General features: G+C 47.9%; 1 protein-coding gene across 1 annotated transcript; it reads right to left on the reverse strand.

Moving 5' to 3' along the window:
• Positions 1-9,128: 9,128 nt before the first annotated feature.
• LOC308531068 (alpha-1-antitrypsin-like) lies at positions 9,129-14,470 on the reverse strand (the record flags this gene model as incomplete). The annotated part of the gene is made up of 4 exons (XM_081107917.1): positions 9,129-9,314; positions 11,252-11,399; positions 12,177-12,447; positions 13,873-14,470. 4 exons carry the CDS (start codon positions 14,468-14,470, stop codon positions 9,129-9,131), a joined length of 1,203 nt encoding a protein of 400 aa, XP_080964043.1.
• Positions 14,471-15,559: the final 1,089 nt, after the last annotated feature.

Raw genomic sequence — 15,559 nt, forward strand, 5'->3', positions numbered from 1 at the left:
TTCTTGCACTCGCTATCATTCTGAGTACTCTCAGTATCTCATTTCCTTCTGTGACTGGCTTATTTCATTTAGTATAATGTCCTCAAAATTCATCCATGCTGTAGCATGCCTCAGAATATATTTCCTATTTAAGGCTGAATAGTATTTTATTTTATGCATATACCAAATCTTGTTTATTCATTCACCTGTTGATGGCCATATGGGTTGTTTCCATCTTTTGTTTGTTGTGAATAAAGCTGCTATGAACATAGATTTACAAGATCTCTTCAAAACTCTGATTCCAATTATTTGAATATATATCCAGAGATGAAATTGCTGGATCATATGATATTTCAGTTTTTAGCTTTTGAGGAGTTACCATACTATTTCAATAGTGGCTAATCAGTTTACATTCTTTTTAAAAAAATATATTTTATTGATTTTTTTCACAGAGGAAGGGAAAGGGATAGAGAGTTAGAAACATCGATGAGAGAGAAACATCAATCAGCTGCCTCCTGCACATCTCCTACTGGGGATGTGCCCGCAACCAAGGTACATGCCCTTGACTGGAATCAAACCTGGGACCCTTGAGTCTGCAGGCCGATGCTCTATCCACTGAGCCAAACCGGTTAGGGCTCAGTTTACATTCTTACCAACAGTTCACACAGGTTCCAATTTCTCCTTGCCAACCCTTGTTACTTTCTTTTAAAAAAATAATCAGGTGTGAATTGGTATCTCATTGATTTGCATTTCCCTACTGACTAGCGATATTGAGCATCTTTTCTTGTGCTTGTTGGTCATATATATATAATTTTTTTCAAAAATGTTAATTTAAGTCCTTGGCTCATTTTTTAAATTTGGTTGTTTGTTTGTTTGTTTTTATTAATTAAATCTTTATTGTTCAGATTATTACATTTGTTCCTCTTTTTCCCCCCATAACTCCCCTCCTCCCAGTTCCCGCCCCACCCTCCGCCCTCACTCCCCACCCACTGTCCTCATCCATAGGTGCACGATTTTTGTCCAGTCTCTTCCCGCATCTCCCACACCCCTTTCCCCCGCAAGAATAGTCAGTCCATTCCCTTTCTATGTCCCTGATTCTATTATAATCACCAGTTCATTCTGTTCATCAGATTATTTATTCACTTGATTCTTAGATTCACTTGTTGATAGATGCATATTTGTTGTTCATAATTTGTATCTTTACCTTTTTCTTCCTCTTCCTCTTCTTAAAGGATACCTTTCAGCATTTCATATAATCCTGGTTTGGTGGTGATGAATTCCTTTAGCTTTTCCTTATCTGTGAAGCTCTTTATCTGACCTTCAATTCTGAATGATAGCTTTGCTGGATAAAGTAATCTTGGTTGTAGGTTCTTGGTATTCATCACTTTGAATATTTCTTGCCACTCCCTTCTGGCGAGAAATCAGCTGACAGTCGTATGGGTATTCCCTTGTAGGTAACTGGGTTTCTTTCTCTTGCTGCTTTTAAGATTCTCTCTTTGTCTTTTGCTCTTGGCATTTTAATTATGATGTGTCTTGGTGTGGTCCTCTTTGGATTCCTTTTGTTTGGGGTTCTCCGCGCTTCTTGGACCTGTAAGTCCATTTCTTTCACCAGGTGGGGGAAGTTTTCTGTCATTATTTCTTCAAATAGGTTTTCAATATCTTGCTCTCTCTCATCTTCTGGCACCCCTATAATTCTGATGTTGGTACGCTTGAAGCTGTCCCAGAGGCTCCTTACACTATCCTCGCATTTTTGGATTCTTTTTTCATTCCGCCCCTCCGGTTGGGTGTTTTTTCTTCCTCGCATTTCAAATCTTTGCCTTGATTCTTGCGCTCCTCTGGTCTGCTGTCGGGAGTCTGTATAATATTCGTTATTTCAGTCCGTGTATGCTTAATTTCTAGTTGGTTCCCCATCATAACATCGAGGGTCTCATTAGTTTTCTTGTAGATCTCATTAAGTTTATCGGCGGCTTCTAAACAGTTCTTGAGAGACCTTAAAAGTGTGGTTCTAAACTCTATATCTTCCATTGACAATTTTGTCCTGTTTCTTTGTCTCCGCATTTTGTTATGCTTTCTTGGTGCACCCCCTAGTGGTCTTTGTGCGCAGTCTTGTAGTTAAGCCTTGATTGTTGTAGCTAATACCAGGGAGGGTTTGACCTCTAGGCCAAGTGGCTGTCGGTTGTTTGTTTTTTATCATTGGTGAGTTATAAGACTATTTTACATATTCTGGGTGTTAACTTCTTATTAGATAACTAGAGGCCCGGTGCACAAAAATTTGTGCACTCGGGGGGTGGGGGGTGTCCCTCAGCCCGGCCTGTGCCCTCTTGCAATCTGGGACCCCTCAGGGGATAACCACCTGCTGGCTTAGGCATGCTCCCCAAGGGATTGGGCCTAAGCTGGCAGTCAGACATCCCTCTGGCAGCCCGGGAGCCCTCGGGGGATGCCCACTTGCCAGCAGGGAGCAGGCCTAAGCTTCAGTCGGACATCCTTAGCGCTGCTGAGGAGGCGGGAGAGGCTCCCACCACCACCACTGCACTGGCAGCCGTCAGCCTGGCTTGTGACGGAGCAGAGCTCCCCCTGTGAGAATGCACTGACCACCAGGGGGCAGCTCCTGCATTGAGTGTCTGCCCCCTGGTGGTCAGTGTGTGTCATAGTGACCAGTCATTCCCAGTTGTTCTGCTGTTAGGGTCAATTTGCATGTTACCCTTTTATTATATAGGATAGAGGCCTGGTGCATGGGTGGGGGCCAGCTTGTTTGCACTGAAGGGTGTCCTGCATCAGGGGGGTCCTGCTGGGGTGCCTGGCCAGCCTGGGTGAGGGGCTGAGGGCCATTTTCAGACTGGTCACACCCCCTTCAGAGTGGGGGTCCCCGCTGGAGTGCCTGGCCAGCCTGGATGAGAGGCTGAGGGCGTTGGCAGGATGGCCACAGCCCCTTCAGGTTAGGGGCCTCCCCTGGAGTGCCTGGCCAGCCTGGGTGAGGGGCTGAGGGCCGTTTTCAGACTGGCCACACCCCCTTCAGGGTGGGGGTCCCCGCTGGAGTTCCTGGCCAGCCTGGGTGAGAGGCTGGTGACTGTTTGCAGGCTGGCCACAGTCCCTCCAGTGTGGGGGTGCCCACTGGAGTGCCTGGCCAGCCTGTGTGAGGGGCTAAGGGCCGTTTTCAGGTTGGCCACTGCTCCTTTAGGGTGGGGGATCCTGCTGGGGTGCCTGGCCAGCCTGGGTGAGGGGCTGATGGCTGTTTGCAGGCTGGCCAAGCCCCCCAGCAGGGACCCTCACCCCATGAGGATGTGGCCAGCCTGGGTGAGGGGCTGAGGGCTGTTTTCAGGCTGGCCACAGCCTCTTCAGGGTGGGGGGTCCTGCTGGGGTGCCTGGCCAGTCTGGGTGAGGGGATGATGGCTATTTGCAGGCTGGCCACAGCTCCTTCAGGGTGGGGCTCTGGCCTCCACTGAAGGCAACAAAGTTTCAATTATAGAAGATAAATAAACCCCAGATACCTGCTTCCAGCCAGCCTCCACAGGTGGCTTGAGTGGCTGGGGGCCGTTTGATGTGGCCTGTACCCAATGAGGATGTGGCCAGCCTGGGTGAGGGGCTGAGGGCTGTTTGTAGGCTGGCCACAGCTCCTTCAGTGTGGTGGTCCCCCCTGGGGTGCCTGGCCAGCCTGGGTGAGGGGCTGATGGCTGTTTGCAGGCTGGCTACAGCCCCCAAACACTCAAGCTCCCAGTGGAGGCTGGCTGGAAGCAGGTATCTGGGGTTTATTTATCTTCTATAATTGAAACTTTGTTGCCTTCAGCAGAGGCCAGAGCCGGCCAGGGCAGGGAAGCTTGGCTTCCTCCAAAGCTGGGGCAACAAAGCCTCCTGCTTGCTCTAGCTCCATGGCTGCCGGCTGCCATCTTGGTTGGGTTAATTTGCATATAGTCGCTCTGATTGGCTGGTGGGCGTGGCTTGGGACGTAGTGAAGGTATGGTCAATTTGCATGTCTCTCTTTTATTAGGTTAGATACTAGCGGCCTGGTGCACAAAATTCATGCACCGGTGGGGTCCCTAGGCCTGGCAGGTGATCAGGGCCTATTGGGGGCCATCTTACCTAGTCCTGTTGGGTGGGGCTGCTGGGGCTGCCGGCCAGGGCCTGGGGGCCTGCCAGCTGCCATACAGGGCCTGCTGGATGGGGCTGGAGGGACAGGGGGAGGGACTGCAGGAGGTTTGCTGGCCGGGAGGAGGGACTGGGAGAGGTTGGCTGGCTGTGGGAGTGCACTGACCACCAGGGGGCAGTTTTTGCATTGAGCATCTGCCCCCTGGTGGTCAGTGCACATCATAGCCAGCAGTTAAACGGCATATTATTAGCATATCATTAGCATATTACGCTTTGATTGGCTGAACAGACGACTGGACGACCAGACACTTAGCATATTAGGCTTTTATTATATAGGATACTTTGCAGATATTTTCTCCCATTCCACAGGTTGCCTTTCCATTTTGTTGATTGTGCTCTTGGATGCATAAATGTTCTGAAATTTGATATAGTCTGTGTGTTTTAACTTTGTTGTGTGTGCTTCTGGCTACAGAGGCAAGAAATCACTGCTACATCAATGTTATGGAACTTTCCCCTATGCCAGCGGTTCTCAACCTGTAGGTTGCGACCCCTTTGGCGGTCGAATGATCCTTTCACAGGGGTCGCCTAAGACCATCCTGCATATCAGATATTTACATTATGATTCATAACAGTAGCAACATTACAGTTATGATTTTATGGTTGGGTCACAACATGAGGAACTGTATTTAAAGGGCCAGAAGGTTGAGAACCACTGCCCTATGCTTTCTTCTACAAGCTTTATAGTTTTAGCACTGACATTTAGATTTTTTATTTATTTTGAGCTATTTTTTGTATATGCTGTAAGGTAGGGATCAAACTTTATTCTCTTGTGGATGTAGTTTTCTCAGCACCCACTTGTTGAGAAGACTGTTTTATCCCCGTTAGTCTTAGCACCTTTAAAATCATTTGACCATATATATGAGGGTTTATATCTACTCTCTCTATTTTATTCCTGTGGTTTCTATGTTTGTTGCTAAGCCAAGACCACAGTGTTTTGATTGCTGTAGCTTTGAAATCAGGAAATATGCAATCTCTCACTTTGTTCCTTTTCAAGATTGTTTTGACTGTTCAGGTCCCATGAGATTCCATGTGAATTTTAGGATGGAATTTTCCTATTTCTATACTAGATGCTTGTGGGATTTTGATAGAGATTGCATTAAATCTATAGATTGATTGGGTACTATTGACATCTTAACAATGTTGTTTTCAAGTCTCTGAACATGGAATGTCTTTCCACTTGTTAATATATTATTTAATTTCTTTAGCAATGTTTTGAAGTTTTCGGTATACAAATTTTTCACCTCCTTGGTGAAAGTTTATTCCTGCATATTTTATTCTTTTTGATGCTATTGTATATAGAATTTATTTTTAAAGTTCCCTAATGGATTGTTCGTTTTTAGTATGTTAAATGCAACTGATTTTTGCCTATTGATTTTGTCTCTTGAATCTTTGCTGACTCTGTTTATTAGTTCTAACAGTGTATGTGTATAATCTTTAGAGTTTTATACATGTAAATCATGTTGTCTGTGAACAAAGAGAATTTTACTTCTTTCTAATTTGGATGCTCTTAATTGTTTTTTCTTGCCTAATTGCACTGGCTAAAAGTTCTATTACGACACTAACTAGAAGAGGCCAAAGCAGGCATCCTTGTCTTGTTTTATTGACTCGAGAAGAAAAACTGCCTTTTATCACTGAGTAAGACCATATATAAAAAACCATCAGCAGTGGTTTTTTATATATGGTCTTTATTATGTTGAGGTAGTTACCTTCTATTCCCAGTTTTCTGAGTGTTTTTATTATGAAAGGATGTTGAACTTTGTCAATTATTTTTCTGTATCAAATGAGATAATCATGTGTTTTCTCCTTCATTCTGTTAATGTGATATATTGTAGTGATTGATTTTCATATGTTAAACCATCCTTACTTTGTCCAATAACAAATCCCACTTGATGGTGGTGTATAATCCTTACAGTGTGCTGTTGAATTATATTTTCTAGAATTTTGTTGAGGATTTTTTGCATCAGAATTCATCAGAAATGTTGGTTTATAGTGGTTTTGTTTTTTCTTATAGTGTCTTTATCTGGCTTTGGTATCAGAGTAACGCTGACTTCATAAAATGAGTTAGGAAGGATTATTTCCTCTTCATTTTTAGGAAAAGTTTGATGATAACATGTGTTAATTACATTTTAAATACTTGTTAGAATTCAACAGTGAAGCATGAGGTCCTAGGATTTTCTTTGTTTCGAGGTTTTTGATTATTGATTCAATTTCCATTACTAGTGATACAATTTCTATTTCTTCATGAGCAATTCTTGGTGGACTGTCTGTTTCTAGAAATTTATCTGTTGTATCTAGTTATCCAATTTATTGACATACTATTTTTTCATAGTATTCTCTTATAATCCTTTTTATTTGTGCAAAATCACTTGTCGTGTCTTCTTCATTTCTGATTTTAGTTATTTGAGTGTTCCCTTTTTTTTTCTTAGTCAGACTCTCTAAAGGTTTGCCAATTTTGTTGATCATTTGAAAGAGGTGTGCATGTATATGTGTGTGCATCAGCACAACAGACTCAAAGCTCTTTACCTGGTAACTGTGGGGCACCATCCACTGGTCGAACCTACTTGCTCAGCCTCATCCTAGACTCCTCTCCTTGATTTATTTTTATTTTTATTTTTGATTTAAAAAATATATATTTTATTGATTTTTTACAGAGAGGAAGGGAGAGGGATAGAGAGTTAGAAACATCAATGAGAGAGAAACATCAGAGAAACATTGATCAGCTCCCTCCTGCACACTCCCCACTGGGGATGTGCCCACAACCAAGGTACATGCCCTTGCCCGGGACCCCTGAGTCCACAGGCTGATGCTCTATCCACTGAGCCAAACCGGTTAGGGCAGTTTTGTTGATTTTTGAAAAAAGGTCTTTTTTGATTATCTTTGCTCTAGTCCTGTGGTTCTCAACCTTCTGGCCCTTTAAATACAGTTCCTCATGTTGTGACTCAACCATAAAATTATTTTCGTTGCTACTTCATAACTGTGATGTTGCTACTGTTATGAATCGTAATGTAAATATCTGATATGCAGGATGGTCTTAGGCGACCCCTGTGAAAGGGTCGTTCGACCGCCAAGGCGGTTGTGACCCACAGGTTGAGAACCTGCTCTAGTCTTTATTATGTTCTTTCTTTTGTTAGCTTTGAGATTAGCTATTTTCTCCTAGTTCTTTATGGTGTGAAGCTAGGTTGGTGATTTGAGATCTTTCTTTTTTTAAATGTAAATGCTTAGAGCTATAAATTTTCTTAGTATTGCTTTTATTGCATCCGTAAGTTTTGGTAAGTAGTGTTTTCATTTTTACTTGTCTCAAGATATTTTAAAATTTCTCTTGTAATATCTTCTTTGACCAAGAGGATTTTCCAGGCTTTCTTTTGCAACTGATTTCTAGCTTCATTTTAATGTGATTGTACAAGCTACTTTGTATGATTCCAATCTTTTTTTAAAATAAATTTTTATTTATTTCAGAGAGGAAGGGATAGGGAGAGAGAGATAGAAACATCAATGATGAGAGAGAATCATTGAACGCTGCCTCCTACCCACCCCCTACTGGGGATTGAGCCCACAACCTGGGCATGTGCCCTGATTGGGAATCGAACCGTGACCTCCTGGTTCATATGTCAACTCTCAAACACTGAGCCATGCCAGCTAAGCTGTATCATTTTAGTCTTTTAAAATGTATTAAAATTTGCTTTGTGACCTAACATATGTTCTATTCTGGAGAATTCTCCCTTTGCACTTTAGAAAAATGTTTATTCTGCTCTTGTGGGTGCAGTATTCTGATATGTCCATTAGTACAGTTGTTCTGTAGAGATGTTCAACTCTTCTGTTTCCTTTTTGATCTTCTGCCTGGTTTTTCTATTGATTATTTAATGTGGGGTATTGCTTCTCCTACTATATTGTGTTCCTGTTTTTCCCATTACTTCTGTCAGTATTTGCTTCATATATTTAGGAACTCTGATGTTTGGTGCATATCTTATATAATAAAAGGCTAATATGCAAATCGACTGAATGGCTGAACGACTGGTCGCTATGATGCGCACTGATCACCAGGGGGCAGACGCTCAACTCAGGAGCTGCCCCGGAGCGCTGCACAGCCAGAAGCTGGTAAGCACAGTGGCTATGGCGGGAGCCTCTCCTGCCTCCAGTGCAGCGCTAAGGATGCCCAACTGCGGGGAGCAGGCCAAAACAGTCAGTTGGACATCCCCTGAGGGTTCCTGGACTGTGAAAAGGCGCAGGCCGAGCTGAAGCCACTGCCCGTCTCCCACCGGCCACCCCCTCTGCCCCCTAGTGCACGAATTTTGTGCACCGGGCCTCTAGTGTATTTATATTTGTTGTACCTTCTTGGTGAATCAAATTGTATTTTTTTGGCCAGACATTTTGCATTTATAAAGTCAAATATGATAATCCTTCCTTTTATGGGTTTGGCTTTATTTTAGGCACTTCAATATCAAGGAATAAATTAACCAGTGCTTTCTTCTGAAGCATGTGTATTTTTATATTTTAACATTTGCTCTACCCAGAGGTCCAAAGACCGTTATTTAATGTGACTTGAGCCTTTAATATTCTGAAATAGTTGGGTCCCCTAAATAAGTGCAGACCCCTAAACTCTTTCCCTGTTGTGTGGTCTGCCTGGCTTAGCCTTGCATCACTGTTTCCCTCTTTTCCTACCACTCTTCTACCAAAGTCTAAGTAGTTAATTAGGTGTCCCCACCCATCTCCAGTCATTGCTGGTTGTCTATATATATATACATTAAGTAAATTACGGTTTCAGCCAAAACTTTATGCTTGCCAACCACAATGCCAGGACAGTGTAAATACTTAATCAATATTAAATGGATACATAGATGCTGTGACCTGGATTCCACACACATCCTGGGGATGTGAAAGGAGACTCAGAGACTCAGGGATTTGCATGTCACACTCAAGCTCGGGCCAGTTGATCCATTCTTTAATGTCACCAAGGGAGGGAGCTTGGCTTGGGAAGTGAAGGGCTGAACCCGGAGAGGCAGTTACTTTTACATGGGATTTACCATCTTTCCCATGAAGAGAGGCATGTTGGCATTTTCATCCATGATGATGACTAAGAAGGGCCTGTTGAACTTGATGGTCAGATGCTTAAACCTGTGACGCTCTTCCGAAGGCATGGCACCAGAATGGTCATGCCCACTCTCGTCGATGGTCAGCATAGCCGTGTGCAGCGCCTGGCAGGGAGAGAGCAGAGGCATGCTGGGGCAGAGGCAGACTGTGCCGTCCTTTACCCAGGCCTTGGAGCAAGGCCGGATATGGGGGAGCTGTGCTGGGGGCTCAAGGAAGGGTCTGCACAGAGGCCCAGTGGGGACCTGGACCTTTATAGAATTTCCTTGATTGAAAAACAAAACAATGACAAACAAGCAGAATTGCCAGCTGGGTGTCTGCCATTGGAGCATTTTTATTAAAGAACCACTGGACTCACAACTTGAATCATCATGGTGTGGTGGGAAGAACATGAGATGGGGTTCCAATCCATTTCCCCCCACCAGTTAGCTAACCAACTAACTAACTAACTAACTGCCAACTCAAGGAGATGAATACTCTTCTTGAATCCTCGCTTTCCTAAGTAGGAAAATCAGAGCTACATGATATGACCACCTACGGCCATTTAATGCTTTATGTGAGAACCCCAGCCAGTGTAGGTGCTCCATAAATGTGTGCCTGTGTTAGAGGTGTGCATGTATGTACATGTGTGTGCCTGTGTTCGAGGTGTGCACGTATATGTGTGTGCCTGTGTTCGAGGTGTGCACGTATATGTGTGTGCCTGTGTTCGAGGTGTGCACGTATATGTGTGTGCCTGTGTTAGAGGTGTGCATGTATGTACATGTGTGTGCCTGTGTTAGAGGTGTGCACGTATATGTGTGTGCCTGTGTTAGAGGTGTGCACGTATATGTGTGTGCCTGTGTTCGAGGTGTGCACGTATATGTGTGTGCCTGTGTTAGAGGTGTGCACGTATATGTGTGTGCCTGTGTTAGAGGTGTGCACGTATATGTGTGTGCCTGTGTTAGAGGTGTGCACGTATATGTGTGTGCCTGTGTTAGAGGTGTGCACGTATATGTGTGTGCCTGTGTTAGAGGTGTGCATGTATATGTGTGTGCCTGTGTTAGAGGTGTGCATGTATATGTGTGTGCCTGTGTTAGAGGTGTGCATGTATATGTGTGTGCCTGTGTTAGAGGTGTGCACGTATATGTGTGTGCCTGTGTTAGAGGTGTGCATGTATATGTGTGTGCACCAGCACAACAGACTCAAAGCTCTTTACCTGGTAACTGTGGGGCACCATCCACTGGTCGAACCTATTTGCTCAGCCTCACCCCAGACTCCTCTCCTTTACCGTTCCTTCCTCGGGAGCTGCTCCCTTCCCTGCACCATACTCAGTCCTTTCTTATCACCTGCCTTGTCCTTCCATCCAGGTCCCCCCTCCGCAGGGGACACCAGGCCTCTCCACTTCTCAAGGCCTTCACGACTCCACCTGCGCACCCTCACGCCTCTGGACCAACATTCTCATCTTCCCTGCAAACAGCCCCACCTCAGGAGGTAGAAGCTGGACTTGGACTTTCTGTCCCTGGGCATGTTTCTTGTTTCTAGTGTCCGATTGTAAGCTCCTTGGGGACCAGGGCATAGATGGGGACCCCTTCTAGAGTCCAGTCCACAGTCAGGCACTCAGTTTGTAGCCAGTACTGAGCCGAAGTTGTTTCTTTCAGTTCTTCTGATAAGTGGCATCTTTAGCCCAAATCACTCATTAACTTGGACTCCCTGATTCATCAATAGCTCCAATGTCACAGGAAGGGGGTGGCGAGGGGGGTAAAATTCCTTTGAAATTCCTGACCCTCGGTCTGACTTTGTAAATATGGGTCCATTGAGGCCCAATGAGGAGAAGACCCTGACCAGAGATGAGCCAGAGGGTCAGTGACACCGCCTCAGAGGACGTCCCTAAAGGGCCAGGACAGGAGGCCACCCCTCCCTCGGGCGCCTGAGCACGTCCCAGTCTTGGTGAGTCCAAGGGCCTTCCCCAGAGACCTCAGTCTGCGGGGTGTTTGTGCCCCTTCGTCCCCTCCCCTGGGCTGCAGCCCGCACACATCTGCCCTGTGGACACCAGGGACAGGCTCACCTTGGACAGCTTCAGGGGAACCCCCTCGCTGATCCCCGAGAGTTCAGCTCCCTTACTGAAGACCTTAGTGATGCCCATTTCACCCAGGATGGTTTCCAGATCGTAGGTTCCAGAAATGGACAGTTTGGGCATACTCAGAGAGGCAGACCTGTCAAGATGGTTAGAAAAGAAAGGAATTTCACAACATGGAAAGTTTTCCTTTTCTGGTCATTTCTCCCACTTGGCCCCTGCCTCTCTACCCACAGGCGGATGGCGGTCATTATTGGTTTGTTGTGTTTTTAGGTGCTCTGCCCTGTCAGAGAATGTCAGAATGATGTGGGTCCTCTTATCCTGAAAGCCTCTTAAATGTCACCTCCTCTGAGAAGCCCTCCGGGCAGACCTGCAGTGTCCTTGGGAAGCACTTTGCACACTGCCCTGCAGGCTTTGGTCACCCCCCGACTGGGCCTTTGGGGCTGGAATCCCAAGGGAATGTGGGGCATGGTTTCAGGTGTTGAGTGACATTTGCCCAGTGAGGGTTGAGTGACACTCGGGGCTGATTGCTCAGCTCTTGTTTCCCATGGGGACAGATTGGGGCCCTGAGGAGGTCTGACATGATTCTAGCCGGGAACTTTCTGTCCTTTCACTCCACACTCAGCCTCCTCCAGGAAGCACACCGCTTCCTCTCCTAGTGAGTGGGGTGCTGCTCTCCCTGCGCCAGGCACTGGCATGGGGAAGGGGCCGTGTCCCAGCTGGAAGTCCCCCAGGACAGGGCTCTGCCTCCTCAGCTGCCGGCACTGTCCCTCTTACAGAGCCCGGCTGGTGCTACCTAAACTGATGCTGGCCTCTGTCTGGAAGCACAGAGTCATGCACGAGGTGGGTCCCCCTCCCCTGGCCCAATGGTCAGGCCCGATGTGGCGGCTCCCGGTCAGCCCTGGGCTGGAATCACCGTATGTCGATGTTTTTGAAGATCCTGGCCAGGTGCTTCTGGCAGACCTTGGCCTCCAGGTACTGCATCTTCCCCTCATCGGGCAGGATCAGGAAGGCGGGCACTTGGCCCCTGTAGCGCTGCAGCAGCACCCAGGAGGAGAGTGCCTTGTCGTGCAGCAGGTCAAACCTGCCCAAACGGTGGGTCATGGGCACCCTTATCGTGGTCTTCTTGTCCACGTGGAAGTCTTCTGCTACAAAGCCCTCAGCCTCGAATTTAACCTTCCACCGACCTAGAAAGAGGTGAAGGTGCAGGTCAGCCAGGAGAGGGAAGGGTTAGGTACCTGTGGCAGAACACAGGAGCCCAGTGTGAGGGGGCTCTCTCTGAGCCTCAGTTTCCCCGTCTGTCAAATGGAGCTGAAAGGAACCTCAGCTCACTGACAGGACTTAAGTGGGGAGAAAGCCAGACCGGAGAAGGGTCCATGTTGTCTATAGTGTAGAGGCTCAGGGGTGCCAGCCTGGCTGGGCAGAGTAAGCATTTGAACTTGTATTTCATGCCTGTTTACTAGTAATGGAGGGTCGCTTGGAAGGGGCTAAATGAAAATGATTGGCATCAGTCATGCTTGGCAGCTCCTTGCCTGAGTCTCCCTGCCCCGTGAATCGGGCTTCTTATCGTTCAGGGAAGTCACCCTTGTTCTCACGTTAACGGCCTTTCCTGGACCAACACGTGGGACGCGGAGGCCTGGCATCCCTCTGCTATTCCAGGAGACCGGCCCCGTCCCGCCAGGTGAGAGCACACAGGAGTCTCAGGGACCCCGGAGCCCCTTCTCATTGGATGGAAGGTGGAGACTGGGGCTGGACAGGGGCAGGACCCGCCTGGAGACCCACAGCTCAGCTGGGGCCCAGGATGTGCTGACTCTGGGCTCTGCGCTCTCCAGGGCATTTTCTGCCCCAGGTCAAGGAGCCCACAGAGAGAAGGAAGCAGCCCTGACCTTGACTCTCACCTCCCTGCCCCAGGCTGTTTCCTGGGACTGTTCCCACAGCCTCAGCATGTCCTCTGGGACCCACAGGTCTCTGGCATTTTCTTCACTCCCAGGGAGGAAGGCAGGCTGAGAGTCAAGTTGAGTTGAGCACCCACATTGTGAGCCTGTAGTCCCATGTTCTCTGTAACATGCTACTCCTCACAGAAACCTGGCAGCAAGGGATTATTAGGTTCATGTTCCAGATAGGAAACTAGAACCTCAGAGAGGTACAGAGACTTGCCGAGAGCCAGACACTGACGGTGGTGGGGGCAGGATTTGAACCCCATCTTTCTGACTCTAGAGCTGCCACTCCTCCCACGACACTAGAGTGGTCCAGGAGACCTTCTTCATTTGCAAGGTCTGCTAAAGTGTGTTTGCCTGGCTCTGTGTTGTGTGTGGGGGCACCCTGCATATTGTACCTCTGTCCCTGGTGGGGATTTACGAGGCATGTGGAACAGGCACAAAGGCTCTGACACGTCCTGCAGGGAAGATGATGCTCTGACTGCTGACCCACCCCTCGCTGACCTTATTGATCGGGGGACGTTTCTCATGGTTGTGTGGGGAGAACGGAATCCCCCTGCCCAGATGCATAGTCACATGGCATCCCGCACCGCCCAGGAAAGCTTAGGAATTGATGTTTGAGAATGTTTTTGGATGCTTCCATGGGAACCAGCTCAGGCTGGTGGTAAAACCTACCTTGAAAGAAGATGTAATTCGCCAGAGCAAGAGTTGTGTCTTTGTCAAGGTCTTGGACCAGATCTACAATTTTTTCTTGGCTTTTCATCTCTATGTAATCATTGACCTGTGTATTGGCCCTGGTGTCTCTGAAGTTGATGGAGAAGACATCTGTGTGGTACAGCTTCCCGACATCTTCCAAAAACTTATCCACCACCTTCACACTCTCATTGACAAACAAGATGTTGGCAGTGATCAGCTGCAACTGTCGGTCTGGCTCAGTGAGGGTGTGGAGGAGATGCTGTAAGCCTGCATGGATGTCAGCCTCAGGTACCTTCTTCAAGTTGAAATGTAATCCCTCCAGGATCTGGGTGTGAGTGTCTCCCTTCGCCCCCAGGGAGAGCATGGCAAAGGCTATAGCGATGCTCACTGGGGAGAAGAAGATGTTGGTAGAGTTGGACTGTTGGGCCACCTGGCGGTACAGGCTGAAGGCGAAGTTGGCCAGTTCCGGTGTGATCTTGTGGACAGCGACTCCATGAAGACTATCAGCCAGGGAGGCAGGGGCCAGGCAGCACAGGCCTGCCAGCAGGAGGAGGCTCCACGTGATGGAGGACGGCATTGTCCTGCGAGGGAGAGAAGGGGCATCGCGCCCAAGTCAGGCCACACAGTGAACCCCCCTGGCCACTGATTCACACCATGTGAAGCAACCAGAGTTTATTCAGCATCTACTTCGTGCAGCCCTGTGCCAGTGATGAGTTCTGCATCCTCATCGGTGTGACTCAGAACAATAGCTAAGACTTGCACAGTGTTCCCCGGTGTCGAGCTCCTCTCTGAGCACTTCGCTCGCACATCTCCTTGTCCCCTTATAGCAATTGTAGATGCAGGTCATAGGCCAATTCTCAATCTCCAGAGGCGGAGACCGAAGTACCACAGGCTTAAGTCACTTGTCCAAGGTCACAGAGCAAAGAAAGGAGCAGGACACAGGGAGCGTGGCTCACGCTCTCTACAGCTACCCTGACATCTGCAGTGACCCTGAGGTGCAAGTACCACAGCTCCTATTTTACCAAAGAGGAAACTGAGGCACAGAAGACAGATGCTACATGCACACCGTTACCCAGGAAGCAGCCAGATCCGCCTCAGTGATGACTGGATATGGAGCAGCCCCACGGCGGCTGCCATGGGACTCAGTTATTTAATGGGCAGAGCGGCTGCTGCCCAGAGAGGGAAAGATCTTGCCCCAGGACACACAGCCAGAACACTCCAGAGCTTTGAGGAATCCCATCCTGCCTGGCATGGCCCAGACCCTCCCTCACACCACACACTTCTTCCATCTCCCTTTTCTCACAAGCACTGCAGCTTGCACATGCGGGCCACCTGATCCTGCATGTGCCAGGCCTGGGGGCTGTTGGGAGCCTGGGGCTGTTGGGAGGAAGAGCACCTGTGAGCCCTTCACTGGGAGGCCCTCCTGGACATCCATTGTCGGAAGGAGTGTCTCCTTATCTTCACTTTACAGGACGCCAGGAAGTGAGGCTTGAGAGGGTTGGTCACTTGCTCGTGGCCATGCAACTGGCCAAGCAGAGCCAGGACAGACAGGCCTCTGGCGTCTGGTCCCGCCCTCTGTGCCGGGCGGGGTCACCTGCTGACTCTTCCCAAGCTGGAACCTGGCTGCTTGTAGGGGTCGGGCTTACAAGGAGTCAGTGGCTCAGCG

The sequence above is a fragment of the Myotis nattereri genome, assembly GCF_964212035.1.
Source record: "Myotis nattereri genome assembly, chromosome: 1".
NCBI classification, from domain to species: Eukaryota; Metazoa; Chordata; class Mammalia; order Chiroptera; family Vespertilionidae; genus Myotis; species Myotis nattereri.